This window comes from Suncus etruscus, chromosome 4 (genome assembly GCF_024139225.1).
Source record: "Suncus etruscus isolate mSunEtr1 chromosome 4, mSunEtr1.pri.cur, whole genome shotgun sequence".
NCBI lineage: Eukaryota > Metazoa > Chordata > Mammalia > Eulipotyphla > Soricidae > Suncus > Suncus etruscus.
This window is the reverse complement of record NC_064851.1, coordinates 54,545,900-54,568,870: the sequence shown is the minus strand read 5'-3', so window position 1 is coordinate 54,568,870 and position 22,971 is coordinate 54,545,900. Positions and strand designations below refer to the sequence as shown.

General features: G+C 34.1%; 1 protein-coding gene across 2 annotated transcripts in view; it reads left to right on the top strand.

Annotated features, from left to right (window-relative positions):
- The window catches only part of DOP1A (DOP1 leucine zipper like protein A), an 81,553-nt gene that overhangs the window by 31,229 nt on the left and 27,353 nt on the right, over window positions 1-22,971 (top strand). For both annotated transcript variants that reach the window (XM_049772179.1, XM_049772178.1), the window contains exons 9-19: window positions 39-159; window positions 1,927-2,046; window positions 4,251-4,365; window positions 4,684-4,713; window positions 5,005-5,238; window positions 10,300-10,921; window positions 11,427-11,701; window positions 13,304-13,456; window positions 15,130-15,230; window positions 18,403-18,662; window positions 20,919-22,890. In XM_049772179.1, coding sequence (XP_049628136.1) covers window positions 39-159; window positions 1,927-2,046; window positions 4,251-4,365; window positions 4,684-4,713; window positions 5,005-5,238; window positions 10,300-10,921; window positions 11,427-11,701; window positions 13,304-13,456; window positions 15,130-15,230; window positions 18,403-18,662; window positions 20,919-22,890 — 4,003 coding nt within the window. The remainder of the gene's footprint in view (window positions 1-38; window positions 160-1,926; window positions 2,047-4,250; window positions 4,366-4,683; window positions 4,714-5,004; window positions 5,239-10,299; window positions 10,922-11,426; window positions 11,702-13,303; window positions 13,457-15,129; window positions 15,231-18,402; window positions 18,663-20,918; window positions 22,891-22,971) is intronic.

Here is a 22,971-nt window from a genome sequence, read left to right as displayed (position 1 = left end):
ATATTCATTATTGACTTCAGTTTGAATATTACTTTTAGGACCTGTAATTCTAGAAGATGTCCTAATTGAAGTGTTTAGAACATTATATTCTCAGTGCAAAGCAGAACTGGATATTCAGATGGAACCTCCCTTCAATAAGGATCATGCTCAGTTAAGCAGGTGATCTATCAAAAATTAAGCATAACATAAATTTGTACTTATTTATTGATAAGACAGTAGAAAGTATGAGTTTTGTGTTCTGAATTAGTAAAATTGCTTTAAAATATTACTTAATTTTAGTATAAACTCCCTAATTAACTGTACTAATTTACCTATTCATTTATATAACTGTTATGTAAATATTCCGGCATTGATTCTCAATTCTACCAGTTTAGAAAACTAAATTAGCAGGTATTGTGATGATATAGATACTAGGTGCATTATTCACATAACAAACTCACAAGAGATTAACTGCACATGTCATTTAAAAAAATTTAACGCAATTTAATATGCTCAAAATCAAATCATGGATTAGAAAGACATCATATATTCTCTAAAGATTTTTTTTTTTTTTTTTTTTTTGGTTTTTGGGTCATACACACCCAGCAGCGCTCAGGGGTTACTCCTGGTTCTATGCTCAGAAATTGCCACTGGCAGGCTCAGAGGACCATATATGATGCCGGGATTTCAACCACCATCCTTCTGCATGCAAGGCAAATGCACTATCTCCATGCTCTCTCTCTGGCCCTTAAAGAATTTTTCTTTCAAGTTATTTTTTAGGTTGTGTGTGTGTATACACATATTTTTGATGATAAGAAAAGGTCAAATAATAGCATGTTCCTTAAGTCAATGATAAATAAATGTTGATGAAGTATTACTCGTTATTCTTTATTTTATATAGCTTACCTTTTATCTAGTCTCATATATCATAATATTACAGATTCCAAGAGTACACATATGTAAATTTATTTATATAATTTTATCTCAGTATATTTTATTAGTTTATCTTTCCTGTTTTAATATAGAATATACTTTTATATATTAAAACATTTTAAGACTTTTTTATTTTATAAGTCTGATCTCCTGTAATGTTACTTAGTAATGTTAGTATTGACTAATCTGGTAAGTGATTAGGGAAAGCAAGAGCTGTGAGAAGTTAATAGGATAGATGGTTTCCACTTGCTTCAACAAATTATAGACTGAAAAAAATGTGATTTGTAGTTTTTGTTTTCTTTTCAAATAAAGAAATAATAATTTGATAGAATATTGACTGATTATATAATTTATTTATTAATTAACAATAATTATTTGATAGAAGGTTTCTTACATCTTTAGCAGCGCATGGAATCAGTAAACATTCTTTTAGAATCAAGGTTGTGAAAAATCAAATCACTACTTGGTTTATATACTAAATGAAGACAATAAATTTTAATGCCAGATTAACATACACTAAAAACATAGACTAATTAATTTTCTATTTCATTAAATCATAATTATTTTTCTTATGCAATACTGATTTCTGATGCTAATAATATGTTTAAGCTTTGAAAACTCAAATTTGGAAAGTGAGTTACATATAAAATAATGAAAAGAAAATAGATAAAAATTTTCTTTTTTTGGTTTTGAGTCACACCCAACAGTGCTCAGGGGTTACTCCTGGTTCCACACTCAGAAATTGCTCAGAAATCGCAGGCTTGGGGGACCATATGGGATGCTGGGATTCGAACCAATGACCTTCTGCATGAAAGGCAAACGCCTTACCTCTATGCTATCTCTCCGGCCCCCTAGATAAAATATTTATTGACATTTCTCAAACAAAGTTTTAGAAACTTTCTAAGAATTTACTGCCTGAACAATATTGCATTAAATTTTGAAAAACTATCTTTAGAAGGTTTTGAAAAATAGAAATATTAATGTTTATAATTTTTTGTCTTTATTTTTTTTCAGTAAATTAAGAGAAAACAAGAGAACAGCAGAGCTGATTAAAACTGCCAACCTTCTCTTTAATTCTTTTGAGCCTTATTATATGTGGGATTATGTTGCACGTTGGTTTGAAGAATGTTGCAGGTATGTAAACTGTTCATCTGCTTTTATCAGATACATTGACAAACTTCTTTTTTAATGCTTGAACCAAAAAAAAGTTCATGAATATATATTATTATGTTATTGTTCTCTTATTACTGTTATTTCTGTACTATTACTACTATTACTACTACTACTACTATTACTACTACTACTACTACTACTACTTTTGCTACTACTGCTGCTGCTGCTGCTGCTACATCCAACTATTATTTAAATCCATTTCTCACATTACTCTAGAACTTATAATTGTTGATTGTACTACATTAAAATTGAAATGAAGTTAGATATGTTTTTCAGTCACCAGCATAGATGAAAAGTTTTCCCAATCTAATCTGTTATAATCCAGGTTTCTTGTTATCGTGGAAAAAAAAAAAACACAGCAAATCTGTGTCTCTTTAGCAAATTTTCACAAAATGATTGCTATTTTGAAATTTCTTGGTTATTCATATGTTGTTAAGGTCTGAACCAGACCATATTTCACTGATTATAAAAGCTCTTTATCCCTTAGGACATAAGTCTTAAAAAATGTATGAAATTCCAAGAATATTGGTCATCCTGAGAGGCATATTATCTAGACTCCTCAGATACAAATTAACCTTTCAGACATCAGGAACATAGTCAAAAATCAACCATGTATAATCTTGAGATTAGAAATTAAAAAGTGAAATATTGACTGTGTGTTAAAGTTTATTAAGTCATCTTTAATAATTTAAAAAGTTGTTTGCTTAGCAGGTAACTGAACAGAAACACTGTTGAAAAGTACTATGCAAGGCATAGTCCTTGTCTTCAAAAATCTTACAGTAAGGATCAGTAAGATATTCACATACATACTTTTAGTATCACAGTAAACTTTATAAATTTTTCAATAGAGATTAGTTGTAGTAGGAATTTTTGTGTTTTAGTTTTTGATAACACCAAGAAGCACAGAGTCACTACTTCTGGCTCTTGCACTCAGTAAGCACTCTTGGCAGGCTTGAGAGACTTTATGAGATGCAGAGGATCAAACCCAAGATGGTTGTGTGCAAGGCAAATATTTTACCTGCTGTGCTATTGTTCCAGCTCCTCTGGTAGAATTTCTTTTCTTTCTTTTTCTTTTCTTTCTTCTTTTATTTATTTATTTTTTTTTTTATTTTTGGGCCACACCTGGAAGTGCACAAGGTTTATTTCTGGCTCTGAATTCAAGAATTAGTCCTGGCAGTGCTCAGGGTATCATCTGAGATGCTAGGGATCGATTCTGGGTTGACTGTGCGCATGACAAACACCTATCCGCTGTGCTATTGCTCTGGCCCTTCTGGTAGGAATGCTAGCTATCTTTTTAGCACCTAAACCTAGCCTAGATTCTACCTTCATTTTTATATTCACATACTCATCTACCCTCTAACAGGGACTATTTCTTGAACAATCATTAACTCCCTTGCTTTTTACAGCCTTACTTGTGATGTTTGTTTTAAACTATTTCTTTCCCTTTCAAATATTTTATACAGAGGTCCTAATTTTCCAGTAAACTTCATGATTTCTTTGACTCTCCCCATCAGATTTTCCTACACTTTCACATTATTAAACTTACTTGTCTATATGTTTATCTTTCTTACTATTAGGGATGTACCACATTCTTACTTTGTCTTCAGAGTACAGTGCAATGTATGATCATATAGAATTAATTTGATCTAATGTGAATGTTTGTTGGAGCAGTGGTATCAACTACTTGAATCAGAACAGGCTTCTGGAAACAGATAAGATAACATTTGAGTTCAGCTCTTGAAGGATGGATGGATGCATTCAGAACGTGGGAGATGAGGTTGGAAAGGATGGCAATCATGGAAGACAAGTTAGTAGAAACCAAAACCTAGAGGTTAGATAACATGCAATGAATAAGTCCACTTTAACTGGGAAGTAATATCTGTACTAAGAGAAATGGAAAATAAATCTTTCCCAAAATAAGATTATCTAGAACATTTAAATATACAGGATAGGAGTTAGTTATTAGAATCTTAGAATCTAATTGTACTTTGAGAATTTGTACTAATACTAATTTGAGAATTAGTATCCTGAGGAACGAATGTTCTCCATCACAGGGACATAGCTGTACACCCTTGTTGATTTGACCCTTTTTAAAAAGACAATGTTGTCTCATGTATTCATGCTCCTTGATAGTAGACTTGATGAAGTGAATTTTGTCCTTTTAGGAGGACACTGCACGCCAGACTTCACATTGGGCCTGGAGATAGTAGTGAGTCATCTGAGTTACACCTGAGCAATTTCTGCTTACTAGTGGATTTTTTATTGGATATAGTTTCTTTGGTAAGACCGCCAAAGTACAAATCTTTCTTGTTGCCAATAAACCTCACCTACATATATTTTTTTCTTTCAGAATTAAATGGCTTGCCCCTCTTTTACATAGCCTTATGGGCAAAATTTTCTAAGTATTTTTCCTCATATATAAAATATATGTATCAGTCTTTTATAATGTGGGACATACTTTAAAACTGCATGTTATTGAAATATTAAGTGTCTTGTGTATAATATCTAATGATGCATGTTCTCATTAATGATTCTTTTAATGAAGACTGTTGGCTATATTTTTCCCTTTTCTCAACTCTTTGCTTTCTCATTTTGAAGCCTTCTAGAAGTATGAGGGTGCTATGTCAGGTATGACATCCAGCCTGTTTTTTTTAACTGATTCTGTTTTGTTATAATTTTAATAATGTAATATAAAACTGGGGTTATTTTATAATGTATGCTCTACAGTAATAAGTTGAAAATTTGGGAATAAATTTTAAGTTATTAATAATTAAAGTGACTATACAAATTTAAGAACATAAGTGAAATATTACAAATTTTAATATTAATTTCCTTGTTATATATAAAGTATATAAAATAATACAGATTCGGGGCTCCACATTTTTTCAAGTTTTGTTGTTATTCCACTTTTCTTTTCAGGAGACTTATATTGAAATTCAAACAGAACACTTACCCCAGTTGCTACTGAGGATGATTTCTGCCCTGACAAGCCATCTCCACACCTTGCACTTGTCTGAACTCACAGATTCACTTAGGCTTTGCTCAAAAATCCTTAGCAAGGTGCAGCCTCCACTGTTATCTGCCAGTACTGGAAGTGTCTTGCAGTTTCCAAGTGGGCAGAACTGTTCAGTCAAAGAATGGGAAGACAAAAAGGTATGGTTAGTCATTATTTTTATGTTATGTTATGTTATGTTATGTTATGTTTTATGTTATAAAAATATAAGTTATATTCCAATTACATTTCTGTAAGAGACATTTTTCAAATTCTATCACTTCTAGAAAGAATACCTAAGAATTCTGGTGTTTCATAATTATGTAGACTTTTTTATTTTTGTTTTTGTTGGTTTGGGGACTTCATCCAGCAATATTTAAGGATTACTCCTGGCAGTACATAGGGGATCAACCGTATTGGATGCTGGAGATTGAACCCAGGTCAGCTACTCAATCCTTAGACTTTAGAGTTCAGTGCAATTTGTTTCTGAAAGCATTTTCTAATAAAAAATAAGATTCAAACAATATATGTAATTTAAAAAATTTTTTTCCTCTTCTTGGAGGGAAGCATTGAATTTCAGTTAGCCAAGTGCTTGGCAATTGCCTTACCGACTGTACTTTGTTCCGGCTTCCAAATATTTTTGTTTATTGGTACCCATTTGAAAAAGTAAAAAAGAAAGGAACAAAAATAATATTGGTTATACTTTATTTAGCTTAATATCAAAATGTATTGTTATTTTGACATTTAATCAATATAAAAATGATAAAAGGGCCTGGAAAAATAGTACAGGAATTAGGGTCTTTTCTTGCATGCTGAGGACCTAGTTTCAGTTCCAGCAACATGTATGGTTTCCAGAGTCCCAACTAGAGAAGTAAGCCCTGAGCACTGACAGATGTGGCCAAAATAAAACAAATTAATAAAATTTATTCACCTATTTTATAACTTTTTTCTATAAGTCTCAAATTCAGCATATCTACATATGTGCTGAAGATGTGTACTCAGCACATATGTATCTCAGTCAAATGCAAAGTTTGTTTTAGAGCCACACCTGGCAGTGTTTGGCACTATTCCCAGCTCTGTGCTAATGGGAGGGGAGTATTTCTTTGCAGTACTTGAGGATCATGTGTTGCCTGAAATTGAACTCTGTCATTCTACATTCAGAGATACAGTTGGTTCATTGAACTGTTTCTCCAGTCCCAAATGCTAAATTTTATATAAGAAATAATTTTTTGTCTCCAAGAAAATAACTCAATGGACTAGGGCTTCAAGTCTTCAAGTAATGTTCTAGGCGCAACAAAGCCCTCCAAAACCATGGGCTCTGGTGTATCCCAAAACTGTGTCTCATGGTCTTGCCACTGAACCATCAGACCTGTTCAGCCTGGCCTAGCACTGCTTGGGAGATCCACTTAAAAATAAAAAAGAGAATTGATCTGTATATCTGTATTTAATTTCATAATATTTGCATTGGAAAATTAGATCCATGTACTAAGCTATTGTAAGGGTGCTTGTGGTTTTCAATAATTGATTATTTTTAATTTTAGTTCATTTTTCTGTCAGATTAGCAACATTTTTAAAGACTCATCAGCCACTTGTGGTAGTAAGTCACTGTATCGGACAACATGTCTATAATCTGAGTTTCACTGGATCCTTTCATATACTGAGCTTTTGACATACTGTTTTATAAATACAGAATCAGGACAGAGAGTTGATTCATAGAACTGGAATACATGCTCAGCTGGTGGAAGCTCTGGGTATAACCTCAAAATATAAAAAAAGTATTTTCTGAAATTTTACATATTGTGTATATAGATGTGTGCGTGCGCATGCACTTGTACACATGTATATGTTAGTAGTGCAGGGAGTCAAATAGTGGCCTCACATATAGGAGACAAGCAACTGTACCATAGAGCCACATCTCTAGCTTCCAGACACTTTTAAAATTTGTTTTTAAATTAGGTAATTTTTTATGTTGGTAGAGGTCTCCAGATGTCTTATGTGAAATAGATAGGAGAGAGGCAACAAATTTGAAAAGGGAATCTACTGATTTATCTTTCTCTATATATATTTATATTATCTTATATATATATCTTATATCTTTATATATATTTTTATATACCTCTCACACCTGGAATGGCTGGTGGAGATCTAGAACTGATAAAATCTGTGATAACTCCAGTATTGCAGCAGCTGCAAGTCCTGCCAGTTCTACTAGGCAGGCTGCGAGCTGCACTTGAAGTCCACTTGGTCTGCTTTGTGTGGGAGTTGATCCCTACCACCCAATATCTCAGGGAGCCATGGACTCAGGTTGGAGTAAGGAATTTGCTCTTCTTGCCCCAGGCCTCTCAGGCCTATCATTTTCCTTCACAGAAAAGAATTTCAGGAGAGGATGAGTATTGAAGTAATAATGGGCTTTATTCAAAAGTACTTAGGAAGAAGAGGTAGAGGATAAGCTAGGGAAAAAGTAATGCACTTAAAAGAGAACTTCCACATGCTTCTCCAAAGTCTGAGACACCCTCAAATGGCTTTTAGAACAGAATTTTATATAGGTGCTGTTAAGTGGCAAAAGCTGTGGGCAGTAGATCTTTGTACAGTCCTTTTCTGGCCTTTTTTCCTGTTATGCTCTCTTATTTGTTCACAAGGTGGGTTTTGTAGTTGTAGGACTAGTGTGACTTCAAGTTTATTGCATGGGTAGAGGTGTTGCCTTCCAGGAAATTCTTACATCCCAAGAATTTAGTGCCATGTGGAGGCCCTTCCCTATCTATCTGCCTGCTTCATATTCATAATAGAGAAGTATATGTTGTAGGGATACAATTTCATACCTTTTCAAAATGTATATAGCCACCCCAAACCCACCACCAAAGTTCAGTATCCCTCCACAGTGTTCTTATCTCCTCCACCTTTTCAACCCTCTCCTTTGTTCCTAGATGTTCAGTCAAAAGTCCAAGGGTTTGTTTAAATATTTTTATTATTATAGTAATATTGATTATTTTGCATTTTAAGTAAGAACTTTTTTAAAAATATATATAATATTTTAAATGGTAGTTAACCTTGCAGAAATAAAAATGTGATTGTGAAGTTTGAGTTACCTGTAAACTTTGACCATCATAATATGAAAAGTCCTATAATGGTATAAATATAATGATTTGCTATGACAAAAAAGAGCATGAAGTTTTGAATCTCTTATCTGAGTTATTCTACTAAGTTTGTTTGCAACTTACCTGGGCAATATTATTTAACTTCTTTGAGCCTCAGTTTGCTTTTCTTAGAAGTTGGGAAAACCACCTCACTTCAGTGTCTGCTCTGTGTGTAAGGTACTAGGTATTTCCATAGGAAAGCTAGATACAGTCTCTATCCTTCTGGAGCCTTTTCTGTAGGTGGGACTAAACAGTCACCCTCTAATTATAGTTCAGAAATATATCACAGAAAATCCAAAGTGGTAGGAGTATGGAAGATAAAGTGAAATGACCAAAGAACTCCTATAGAGGTATTGAGTGCAGCCCTAGAAGAACAGGAGTTGAAGATGTGATATAAAGAAGGGAGCACTTGAGTTGAAGAAACCTCTTTGCAAAGACTAGACATGGAGGAGTTACAGCTTTTTAGGTCAGCTGGAGCAAGGTGTTACAGAGCCTTTTCATTGTACTAAGGCTTTTATTCTTTATCTTAGGAGCAATGGGAAGCCACTGAAGGGAAAAAGGCAAGTGACATAATCATATTTGTTTATTAGAAAAATTATTCTGGCTGCAATGTGGAGTATGGATCTGAAAAACAATAAAATGGATGTGGGGAGACCTGTAGTAGTGCAGGTGAGAGGTGGTGATAACTTGTGCTAATAGGATGGGACAGTGAAGAGAAATAAATGAATTTGTGAGGAGGAAAAAAAATCATTAACCGAGGATAAAAAAAAATCATCAACTGATGATAATTGATCATTTATATTTATTGAATATTTACTAAGTATAAGTATAATATCAGATAATTTATATTGTCTTGGTTATTGTAGTAACTGTAAAATATAAAAATTATTGTCATCTTGGTTGTGCAAAGTAGGAAACTGAGGTTTGGAGATGTTAAATAACTGGCCAAACTAGTAGCTGTTATAGCTTTAGCTGACTCATGGACATCATCCTTTATCCACTCTACTGCAGTGCAGAAGTGCAGATGATGCCAAGAATTAAACCTAGGTTTTTGTCTTTCTGACTTGATAGTGATGTGATTCATAGAAAATACTTTGGGTGGGGCAGCAGAGGCACTTACTGTTTATCTTTGTGATCTTCAACAAGATCACTTTTTAGTGAACTTATTCAAATTTAAATTATGTCCTGGCACAGATTTATCCAAGTAATTAATGATAATTATAGTTTTTTAATTTGATATACATTTTTAAAATTAAATATACATGATGATCATACTCATTAAAATAGAGAAAGCATAGTTAATCCATTTCAGCAGTATTGTTGTAGCTGTTTTTTATTATAAATTATTGTTTTATGTTTTCTCTTTATTACAAATTGCTTCTTTGTGCCTGCACTAGGTTTACACATACTGTGACTTAAATAACTCTTAGTTGAAAAATATAAGGCTTACAGGAAGCATTTAAAATACTTTACATTTTTAGGTAGTTTTATATCATTCTGTACATTCTGAATAGATGACCTATTAGATTTGATTTCTAATTTTCAAAGTGTAATTTTTTAAGTCATACTATCTTATTTTATGGTTAAAGATTTGTACATACATATATTTAACTCCTAAGAATCAATCCTCATGCCGAGCATGCTGTATATATTATCTAGTGAATATATTTATATTACTATTTTAGAAATATAACAGTTTTTTTTTTTTTTTTTTGGTTTTTGGGCCACACCCGTTTGACGCTCAGGGGTTACTCCTGGCTATGTGCTCAGAAATCGCCCCTGGCTTGGGGGGACCATATGGGACGCCGGGGGATCGAACCGCGGTCCTTCCTTGGCTAGCGCTTGCAAGGCAGACACCTTACCTCCAGCGCCACCTACCCGGCCCCGAAATATAACAGTTTTTTATCATGGGAACATTTTAAGGTTCAAATAAGTATATAGAACAAGTTGTTAATAGTTTAATTTCAGACTGACTTCTTTTAAAATAAAATTTAAGTTTTAAAATAAAAAATTTCTAATTTTTAATTCCTAATGTGTACATTGAGCTATTCAACCTTTTGATCTTTTATTGATCTTATCATTTATCAGGTATCATCAGTCTCCTTCGAACACACTACCGAAGTATTTGAAGATGGAGAAAATCCACCAAGTAGCCGATCATCTGAGAGTGGATTCACTGAATTTATACAGTATCAGGCAGACCAAGCTGATGACGTTGACAGAGAATTGAGTGGGGGACAGAGAATATCTGATATCCCAATTGGTAGCACATCTTCTGAGACAGAGACTGCGTCAACAGTGGGATCTGAAGAAACAGTCATCCACCCCCCTTCCTTAGTCACTCAGGGAGCAGCAACCCAAAGTGGAAAGACAGTGCAGAAAACAGCAATGCAATGCTGCTTGGAATATGTCCAGCAGTTTCTTACCAAACTGATCAACCTCTACATCATTGAGAATAAAACTTTTGCTCACAATTTGGTGACAGAGCATCAAGGTGATCACTGTAGAGAACAAGGAGAACCTTCCAGATGGGACAGGGATTCACATGGAGATGTAAAAGAGAGAAACTTAAGTAAACAAAAAACTTCAAAAGAATACCTTTCCTCCTTTCATGCAGCCTGTCAACTCTTCCTGGAGTGCTCAAGTTTCCCAATTTACATTGCTGAGGGGAGCCATTCCTCAGAGTTACATTCTGAAAAATCAGAGCCTGGTAAGAATTCCACAGCTTTATTTATGTTTAAGTATTTTTGGCACACTTTTTTTTTTAAACATTTTAAGTCAGTTAGTAACTAAGGGTATATTTATTATTGATGGCTTTTAATGAAAAAATATTAACTATTTTAGAAAAACAATGTAAAACTCAACTTCACTTTTAGTAGCACTAGTACATGTTATTTATTTAAAGTTTTATATATAAGCACACACAGTGCAGTCAGTGCTACATAATGTTTAATTAGTTAAAATACCATCAAAAAAGGAAAAGCAAATTTTATAATGTTTATGAAAAATACATATTAAAAAGTTTATGAAACTCCTGTTGCTCCTTTATTTTCTAAAGCTGTGATCTAGGTAAGAAACAGTACTCTTCTTAACTGATCAAAGTCTTAAGCAGAGGTATAAAGGTATGTTTTTCAAGATTGACTTGGAGATTAGGCTATCTGAGAAAGTTCCATTTGAACTCTTGGCTTCCATCTTTTGTTTGTTTGTTTTTTCAGACTGGGAGCATGTGCAGCCTCCGCTGTGGCTCCACACTCTGATGAATGCTTGCAGCCAAGCCAGTGATTTCAGTGTGCAGAGTGTTGCTATTTCACTAATCATGGATCTAGTGGGTTTGACACAGTCTGTTGCCGTGGTCACTGGGGAAAATATCAACAGTACGGAGTCTGCACAATCCTTAAGCCCAAACCAGGGAAGGGTAGCTGTGGTTATTAGACCTCCCCTCACTCCGGGTAATCTGCGCTACATTGCTGAGAAGACTGAATTTTTCAAGGTAAATTCTAAGGACTTGACTAGAAGATTCTAAGGACTTGACTAAGTGACTTTGTTAAGTTTCTTTGCTTAACACAGATTTTAAAAATAATGACCAAACAGAAATGAATATCTCTTAATTTCAAACAATATAAAGACTTGATCTGTATTGCCTTGCCCATTTCCCCCAGTTTTATGAAGAGATAAAATTATTAATGGGAGTGGATAGGGAAGAGTAATTAAAACATGGAGGATATCATTTCAGCTCAAAGCAGAGTGTGAGTAGAGTGAGAGAAAGCTAGGTCATTCTTAGAGTAAAATGTATTTCCAGATAGTGTGTGATTCTGACAATTTTTGCATTTTGTAGAGTAGAGCCTCAGTCTACAAATAACCCAGTATATTTCTGATGATACTATCTGCAGTATATCATGTAATTTGGGGAAAACAAATGCAGTCTTTTGTTTCACAACAGTACAGAGAGATGATACCTTCTACATAGAAAAAAATATCGAGTATACTTGAATTAGATTGTATCATAAGCAAGTAGATTCCTCTTTTGGGGGTGGAACCACATCTGGTGATGTTCAGAGATCACTCCTAGTGAGTCTTCGGGACCATACAAGGTTCCAGTGATAAAACTAATGTCAGTGGCATGTAAGGCATATAAACCCAGTCTGCAGTGCTATATATAGCTCTGACCTAACTAAAAGTAGATCCTTTCTACGTATAATTCTTTTAATGTGTCCTCCCAGGTGGCTCCTCTTACTAGTTTAGAGTTGAATTTTTCAGTGAATTCTATAATGTACACACATTGGTCTCCAGTGTCATGTTAAAATGTGTAGATCTGAATTGCAGTTGGCATATTTTCCAGTAGCCTTATACATTAAAAGAAAATATGTGGGGGCCGGGCGGTGGCGCTGGAGGTAAGGTGCCTGCCTTGCCTGCGCTAGCCTAGGACGGACCGCGGTTCGATCCCCCGGTGTCCCATATGGTCCCCCAAGAAGCCAGGAGCAACTTCTGAGCGCATAGCCAGGAGTAACCCCTGAGCGTCACAGGGTGTGGCCCAAAAACCAAAAAAGAACAAACAAACAAACAAACAAAAAAAAAGAAAATATGTGTAAGTCAGCTGGGCATTTGGACTATGAGTTAACAATGCATACTTATAAATATAATTATAAATATTAAATTGCATCACTTTACTAAATTTCAAATGGAGTAATGAGGTCTAACCTAGACTCTGTAGAAAGTTCTTACAAGTCATTTATTTAAAATAACTGTCACAAGGACTAAAGAGCTCAACAGGCTAGATCTCCTGCTTTGAATTCTGAACCACTACATGATCCTGTAACCATTGCTGGATGTAGCCAGCCCCTTCTCCCCACTAAAAGAAATTTTTTAAATGATAAATATCATTGGAAAGCTATCATAAGGTTCTAAGATCCTGGGTTATCAGACGTATTCAAACAGAAAGCTACTCTTTTAAATCTCACACGAGCAAATAATGTAAGGTCCCTCCATATTTGATAGACACTTATTTGCACCAATAAAAATGTTTGTTAAAATTTTTTTCTTCTCTGCATTTACAGTTTTCTAATGTCATTTTTTTTTTCACCTTTTTGCCTAGTGTGTAGCTTTGACCTTGTGGGATCAGCTAGGAGATGGGACGCCACAGCACCACCAGAAGAGTGTTGAACTGTTTTATCAATTACATAACTTGGTTCCTTCCTCTAGCACTTGTGAGGATGTTATAAGTCAGCAATTAACCCATAAAGATAAGGTGAATTCTTTTCTTATGCCCCTTCTCACTCTGATTTATCAAAGGTAAATTCAGAAAAGTTTTATAAAATCATTATAACAACTGTCTAATTAGGAGTGGTTTATATTCAAATGTATTATTTGTAGAGGAAAATTCACTATAAAAGTATTATTAATACAAAAAATTAAAATATTACAAATCAAATGAGTTTATCAGTTGATAAAGAACATTAGTTAAGTGTAGTAAGATTAAAGTTCTTGCTGGCACATGTTTTTAGGTTTTCTAGAGCTGAAAAGTATCCTTAATTATGGAAATTTATTATATATTACTAATAAATTACATAATATATGTTGGGCTTATAAGCTAAAGATACAAATATGTGAGACTTTATTACTTGTGTTATATTAAATATCTTACAATTTGTTATTCTAATGTGGATGATGTAATACACAACTCAGGTAGAGTAAAATAATGGCTGATTTATAAAATGTCCTGAAAAGAATTTGGGTCATTCTGATTAGTTTTTTCATTATAACTTAATAAGGTCTATCGGTGCTGTTCTTGCTCTGTAAGATAGAATGAATATTTTATTGATGGTTTAGAGATTATCTTAATTTTATTTTATTTGGGATGAAGAGTAATGGTACTTGGGATCTAATCCAGGACCTCATATGTAAATCATGTGTCCTTCACTGAATCATATCCTTATCTCCTGGATTATTCTAAATTAAAAATACTAAATGCTGGTGAGTTTGAATTGGTCTTATTGAAAAACACATTGTGTTGACATAATGAAGCATTTGGTAGTGGTGGAGGGAAAGGCAGGTGTCAAATGAAGGAATGAATTAGAGGATTGAAAAGATGTTGTCCCCAGAAAAACGTTAAAATTTTATTTCTGCCTTAACATATTTTTTCAAAATTATTCAAAAATCTAAATAAAGCTGTTACAAATTAATTATTTCACATACCCATTTTCATTTTTTATAATTTATTTTATTTTTTATTAAATCAACCTGAGATACAGAATTAAAAAGTTGTTGATATTTGAGTTTTGGATAATCCAGAAATATTTTTAGATATTTCAATTTTTAATTAAATCAGATTCAAAATATGCTAATTATTTGAGATTAATAAATAATTTAGGGGAGAAAAGTAAATTACATATAGAATAGGAAGTTAATTTTTATTATTAATTATTACATTGAAATTAAGGAGATAGTACAGCAGGTAGAGTGCTTGCCTTGCAATGAGGCCAATTTAGCTTGATTACTGGGGCCCCATATAGTCGTGTAAGTTCATCAGGGGAATCCTTGCAGAGCCAAGAATAATCCCTGAACATCTCTGAGTGTAACCCCTAAAACAAAACAAATTAACTTAAATAATAGTAAAACTGCTTAGCACACTCAAGATATAAGATGAAAATTATGACCTATTCTATTCTAGTATATGATAAATTTAGTAAATTGATAATGTAATTGATTACTTATGAGACTACATGAGATGATGTTTTAGGTTTCATATTTATATACTGAACTATTATATACATTTCTACTACATGGAAATATTATATTTTTGCATTATATATTATACTGTGAACATTGAACATAATGCTCTTAATAAATAACTGTAAATTTATTAAAAATAACATCTTCATTGGAGAATATAATAATGTAATGTCCAATATTTCTCCTCAGAAAATAAGGATGGAAGCACATGCAAAGTTTGCTGTTCTTTGGCATCTAACAAGGGATATTCATATAAGCAAATCATCATCCTTTGCACGTTCCTTTGACAGGTTGGTTTTATTTTATTTTTTAATTATTTTAAATTTTATTTTCTTTTTGTTTTTATTTTGGGGCCACACCTATTGATGCTCAGGGGTTACTCCTGGCTATGTGCTCTGAAATCGCTCCTGGTGTGGGGGACCATATGGGACACTGGGGGATCTAACTGTGATCAGTGCTAGGCTAGTGCTTGCAAGGCAGATAGATGCCTTATCTCTAGCACCACTGCTCCAGCCCCAAATTTTATTTTCTTGAAACCAAAAGTATTACAAAGTATTTTATAATTGGATTTTAGATACACAGTGAATTATTCCTACTACCAGTTCCCTCCACCAATGTTCTCAGAGTACATCCTCTATTACCACCCTTTGTCACTGGTCTGCCAGTATAACAGGCCCCATTTTAAGTTTATATTGTTATAATTTAGGTCTTATTCATTCTATTTTTGTTGACTTTGGCTTGGATATTTAGTTCTGTTCTTTTTTTTACTCAACTGGTGCACCTGAGACCACTTGGCCCCTGGCATCCATTCTTTCTTTTTTTTCCCCTCTTAATGTTATATAAAAATGCAGAAATATGATGTAAAACACAGTAATCTGTGTCCCAAAGTTCTATGAAATAGGTGGGATACAATGTCTAAAAAAATGTATACCATGTATAATTTATATATAATTTATACCATATATAAAATTATATATAATTTATACCATGTATAAAAAATGGTGGTGGCAATTTTTTGCAGATAGGCTTCTGTAATTAAAGTCTTGGTTTTTGCACAGATCCTATGTTGAAGTCAGAGTGTCATGGAGCATCTTCTGGTTTCATCTCCTTGTTAGGTAGCAATGCAGGGAAACCTGCCATGAAAGCAAGGTTGCTGTTTCCAAGTCGTCAGAGTGTCATATGAACGCACTCTGGAATAAGTTGGTGCCAGAGCAGCATTTGAGCCTTCCCTGGTAGTAGTTGATTGCTGGTGCTGGTGCAGAAAAACATGTTAGTTCCAAAGATGGTATCCAATGTCTGATCAGTGATGACCGGTGTCTGATCAACTGAAACCTAAGTCAAGTCACTGTGATAAATGTTCAGAATGAAAGACCCCTATGACTTCCTATCCGTATTGGATAAGAACTTTTTTCTATATATAAGATTTCCCCATTTAATGTGCCTATACAAAAGGGAGCAAATCCACATGATACTATTGGTGTATATGGGGGTAAAAATAACAAGCTAAATAATCCCTATAACCTGTTTCTAACATGAACTCAGAACCCAAGAGAAACTTATCTATTAGAATTTCCTACTAAACAAATAAAAAAAGGGATGGGGATAAAACTACATCTACTTAAGGAAATACACAATAAGAATTATACTATTAAGGAAATACATCTAAATATACAGAGGAAATATACATATTCCCTTATGTCTTTTGAAATAGTCTGGGGGAGATAAAATCCAAACACAGCTTCAGCCTATGACATGGTCTTGTGGAATCTGAAATGAATCAGGAATGAGTCATGAATCAGGAAATATCCTCAATATGAAGGTCTCTCAAAAGCCAAAGTTTAGTTTTGTTTTGGGGTCACATCCAGCAGCACTCAGGGGTTACTCCTGGCTCTATGCTCAGAAATTGCTCATGGAAGGCTCAGGGTACCATATGGGATGCCGGGATTCTAGCCACCATCCTTCTGCATGCAAGGCAAACACCCTACCTCCATGCTATCTCTCAGACCCCTGGTTTTATTTTATATTCAGATTTTATAGTCATATTTCTTTTATTGAATCTTTTGGCTAGTTTTTCTCGGATAGAAGATAATAACATTGTAGAAATTTTAGGGAAAATGTATCAATTTAAGAATATAAGCTATATTGAAATACCTGGCATTTTTGCTTTCCAAGTCATGTAATAAGTACCCCCTTCCTCTCATTGTACATCTTACTCAGATGCTGTGTACTGAGGGCTTTCTAGGAGTCAGCGAATAGAGCCTTTTGGAGTATTCATTCATTGAAAATGGAAATACATTATAGATTGTAAAATTATTTCTTCAATGAACAATATCAATATTTTGTCTAAACTGGACTTAATAAATCTATAACTAAAATATTCACAAATTCCACCCATATATTCATTGAACCTATAGCCACCTAGAAGTAGTTTATCCTTTCATGTGACACCTTTAATGATTAATACTCTAACTGGGAGATCTGCATCAAACTTCAAAGGTGCTCTTTTGTATAGAAAATAATTAGTATTTTGGCTTCATATATACACAGACTTGTCAGGTCTCAGCACCACAGATGTAAAACCCAAATCAGGATTGTATGTTTCCTCTACTATATTTTATTTCAGTTGTTGCTTTTTAACTGGAAATATTCTTTTCAAGTAATATTATGTTAAATTTTTATAATAAATCATACATTAGACAGGGACACTTCACAAATTTGAACTCTAATTTGATAGCCACTTCTCAGACAAGTAAGAGAAGTTAAGTCCTTTGCTCAATACCTTACGTAAGATAATATGGATGCCCAATTTTAACTTGTTTATTTTATGATTTCAAATCATACCTCCATACCTTTCACATAGTCTTTAAATACATAGATGCAACACATAAAAAGAATAGGAGGGGAGAGGGGCATGTTGACTTGAAGGGCTTGATAATGTTTTTATGAGGAAAAAAAGGGGTAAATAGCTAAATCAGGCTAAATTAGCTTCCTATTCTTTAGTATTTATCTTATAAAAGGTAAAGCAATTTATATTTGTGAAATTTGACAATGCAAGTGTGTAAGAAAATTAAAATACTTAATTTTTTCTGTATTTACTTAGACAAAATTAAGATTATTAAAATGGTGTGGTATGGCTGTAGCAGTGGTGTGGAATGGTAAGGCATCTGCCTTGCTGTGACTAGCCTAGGACAGACTGTGGTTCAATTTTCTGGTGTCCCATAGGGTCCCCCAAGCCAGGAGCGATTTCTGAGCACATAGCCAGGAGTAACCCCTGTGCATCACCTGGTGTGGCCCCAAAAAAACAAAGCAAAACAAAATAAAATGGTGTGGTATGGTCAAAACTTATTCTGACGTGTGACTGGATGTAACTCTTTCAAAATAACAAGCATACCTTATGTTAATTTTTGAAGCACAGTGAAATAAGTATATCATCCGTTGTTTTAATTTTGGGTATTTTTTTAGGTCACTTTTCATCATGTTAGATAGCCTTAGCAGTCTCGATGGTTCTACCAGCTCTGTGGGACAAGCATGGCTGAACCAAGTCCTACAAAGACATGATATTGCAAGAGTTTTGGAACCATTACTATTGCTTCTTCTTCATCCCAAAACTCAGAGGGTTTCAGTGCAGCGTGTACAAGCAGAACGTTACTGGAATAAGGGTCCCTGTTATCCTGGAGAAGAGCATGATAAACATTTTATGCAAAATTTTACTTGCAGCAATGGTGAGTATCATGTAGAAGAAGTAAAGAGCTTTATTTAATATCGAGTCATTAAAATAGAGGTTTTATGTGATTTAGCAATACTGTTTTATTATTAAATAGAACTAACTTATTGCTTGAATAGCTTGTTCATTTTTTCTTTCCCTCTTTTTTCTCTGTATGACTGGAGCATAAATGTGAATCAATTGATCAATAAATAAATAGAATCAAAACCTTTGTTAGTTTAAATAGAGAAAAAAAAGAGGAAAAAATCTTCCAATGATTGCTTTGTTTTTTTAAAATTTTAAGGTGGAAGTCTGCTCGAATATTCTAATTTATAGTACCTAATCAGTAATAAAACCACTTATTGAAATTGAAATAGAGAGGGGAACATGGTGATGATTGACAAGAGAACTGAGTATAAGATTTTCATATTAAGAGCCGTAGAGATAGCACAGCAGTAGGGCATTTGTCCTGCATGTGACCAACCTGGAAGGGACGCGGTTCAATTCCCAGCATCCTATATAGTCCCCCAGTCTGCCAAGGGCAATTTCTGAGTGGAGAGCCAGGAGTAACCCCTGAGTGCCTCTGGGTGTGGCCAAAAAAAATCAATTTTCAAAAAAAGATTTTACCCATCACTTCTTCATGTGCTTAGCAGTACTCATACATGTCCTATAAGAATACACCTGATCAGTGACCTTAGACTATTTGAGTCTTTGAAATCTACTCAGGATAACTCAATACAGTTTTCTTGTCAGAGATGAGTTTTTTAATTTTGATGAGAATTCCTCTAGTTTACTTAACAATGAACCTTGAACCTTGAACTTCCAAAACTGTATTACTTCCCTGGAAATTTATAGTAAGCATGTAATGAATATTTGTATCTTGTAGTCCTTTTCCTCATTCATGAAAGAGCCTAGTTAGGTTTTATTGTGAATATTAGATTTAGTTGTTTGTGACATGTTTAGTATAGTGACTACTATGTCATCAATGTTTTAAAAATATTATCTTTACTATTATATGCTATGAATATAATATCTATATGTTATTTAGATGTATCTATACTTTATGTAATATTTAAATATATATTAATATCATTAGATAATTATAGTATTTATTACTATTATTGTCATTTACCCACTATATGAACTACCAAGAGATGCCATTTATAATGAAGGGTTAATTGTTGGTATGTTATAATATGTTAGGAGACAAAATTCTCTCAGATATTTCATTTGTATTCCTAAATTATCCTGTGATTCACTTATAAAAGGTTATTTTTACTCTGCAGAAATCTGATGCTTAGAATGTTATGCTTTTCTCAAAGTTCCACCACTGGTAAATGATAAGGAACTACCTGCTTCATCTTCATTGTGTTTTTATAAAGTCTATATTCCTTTACCTTGCTTTAGTCTGAATCTCTTGAAATTATGCTCTCCTCTGATTATTGCCAAAGTTATTTTATGTTAGTGTTTAATGAACCATAATTCTGGCCTACCTGCTGAATTTTCACCTTCTGAAATCCACCACAGACTTCACTGTGAACCCATACTTTTCTGAATTTAGTAGTATTTGGTTTGTACTACTCATATGAAATCCACTGAGTTTTCCCTTTTCAGAAAGAATAACACAAACATAGCTTGCCCACCAAATAGTATAAAATGTACTTTATGATCAAACTGATTTTAGCCTCCTTAGATAAAGCAATTATATCTTTACCTTCTCTCACTTCTGTTTTTCTAATTTGTAAATGTTTGTTGCACTAGTTTACGAATGCTTGTTGAATTTTACTTATACACACATTTTATATGTTCAGCTACTTTAATTTTTGAAAATAATATAACTAAAAGAAAATTCCACACAGGAAGGGAATAAGGGCAAGTTTTTATTTAATCTGTGTTAAATATTTTTCTTTTTATTTTGGGGCTACATCAGGATATGTTATGGGCTTACTCTGACTCTATACTTAGTGATCACTTCTGCTGGGCTAGGGGGGACCAGGATCAACCCAGGTCAGCAGGGTGCAAGGCAAGCACTCTATTTTGTTCCAATCCTGTAAATTTGTAATCAACTACTTAATTTTCTAAATTAAAAGCTCTGAAATTATACTATATTAAAACATTAATAGGTTATATGAGTGTATATGTAATAGGATATGTAAAATTAATGATTAAAATTTGATTTGATATTAATGATTTAAAATGTGAGTTCATTCTACTTTCAATTATTTTAATGGTTTTTGTATTTTGTCTTCTTTTTTCTGTTTTTCTCATATGCCAGTAAGCCATGTACAACTCATTGCATCTAAAGGAAATGGTGAAAAGCCACTTACCATGGATGAAATAGAGAATTTTAGTCTCACTGTTAATCCATTAAGTGACAGACTTTCCCTTTTAAGTACTAGCAGTGAGACGATTCCAATGGTTGTATCTGATTTTGATCTTCCAGACCAACAGATAGAAATTCTTCATAGTTCTGACTCTGGATGTTCACAGTCCTCTGCTGGGGACAATTTGAGTTATGAAGTTGATCCTGAAAATGTGAATGCACAAGAGGATTCTCAAATGCCAAACTCCCCAGATGATGATGTTCAGCAAGTAGTGTTTGACCTTATCTGTAAGGTTGTAAGTGGCCTTGAAGCAGAATCTGCATCTCAGTTAGAAGTTGAAGCTATGACACCAAAGCCCCATCAAGTTGATCGAGAGAAGGAGACAGTTAAAAGTGAAGATCAGTCTACTCAGCAGAGTCAGAGTGCTTTGCTGAGTCACAGAAGTTCTCAGTTTCTGTCTGTGACTGCAGAGGAAAGCCCTGAATGCATTGCAAATGGCATTTCCAGAAATAATTCTTCACCTTGTATTTTAGGAGCCACACAGACTTTCCAGGACTCTTCTGTTTCTTCCACAGAGACCAAATCTAGACATTGGAGCCACAGTAATATTCAATTCAGCTTCAAAGAAAAATCGGAAAAAATCTCAGAGAAAGAGACAATTGTTAAGGAGTCAGGTAAACAACCTGGAGCAAAACCTAAAGTGAAACTTGCCAGAAAAAAAGATGATGACAAGAAAAAGACCTCAAATGAAAAACTCAAACAAACCAGTGTCTTCTTTAGTGATGGCCTGGATTTAGAGAACTGGTACAGTTGTGGAGAGGGAGAAATTTCTGAAATTGAAAGTGACATGGGTTCTCCAGGATCACGGAAATCTCCCAACTTCAACATCCATCCTCTCTATCAGCATGTTCTTTTATATCTTCAGTTGTATGATTCTTCACGGACTCTGTATGCCTTTTCTGCCATCAAAGCCATTTTGAAAACTAATCCAATTGCTTTTGTAAATGCCATTTCAACCACTAGTGTAAATAATGCATATACACCTCAGTTGTCTCTGCTTCAGAACCTATTAGCCAGACACCGGATTTCTGTTATGGGCAAAGACTTTTATAGTCACATTCCAGTAGACTCAAATCATAACTTCCGGAGTTCTATGTACATAGAAATTCTTATTTCCCTCTGTTTGTATTATATGCGCAGTCATTACCCAACTCATGTCAAGGTCACTGCACAGGATTTAATAGGCAATCGAAATATGCAGATGATGAGCATAGAAATATTAACTCTTCTCTTTACTGAACTAGCAAAAGTAATAGAAAGCTCGGCAAAGGGGTTCCCGAGCTTTATCTCTGATATGCTGTCTAAGTGCAAAGTTCAGAAAGTAATTCTTCACTGTTTGCTGTCATCTATCTTCAGTGCACAGAAATGGCATAGTGAAAAAGTAGCAGGTAAGAACATGGTCACTGTGGAAGAAGGTTTCTCAGAGGATAGCCTTATTAATTTTTCAGAGGATGAATTCGACAATGGCAGCACTCTCCAGTCACAGCTCCTTAAAGTACTTCAGAGACTTATTGTTTTAGAACACCGGGTAATGACTATCCCTGAAGAGAATGAAACAGGCTTTGATTTTATTGTATCTGACCTAGAGCATATCAATCCCCATCAGCCCATGACTTCTCTTCAGTATTTACATGCTCAGCCAATCACATGTCAAGGCATGTTTCTCTGTGCAGTGATACGAGCTCTACATCAGCACTGTGCATGTAAGATGCACCCACAATGGATTGGCTTGATTACATCTGCTCTCCCATACATGGGGAAAGTTTTACAGAGAGTGGTTGTTTCTGTGACACTGCAGCTGTGTAGGAATTTAGATAATCTAATCCAGCAGTACAAATATGAAACAGGATTATCTGATAGTAGGTAAGTTTTAGTCTTTTGCCTTACTGCCTTTAAAGTATGATCAGTATTTATTTTCACAAGAAAGAAAATTCAACTTGAGGA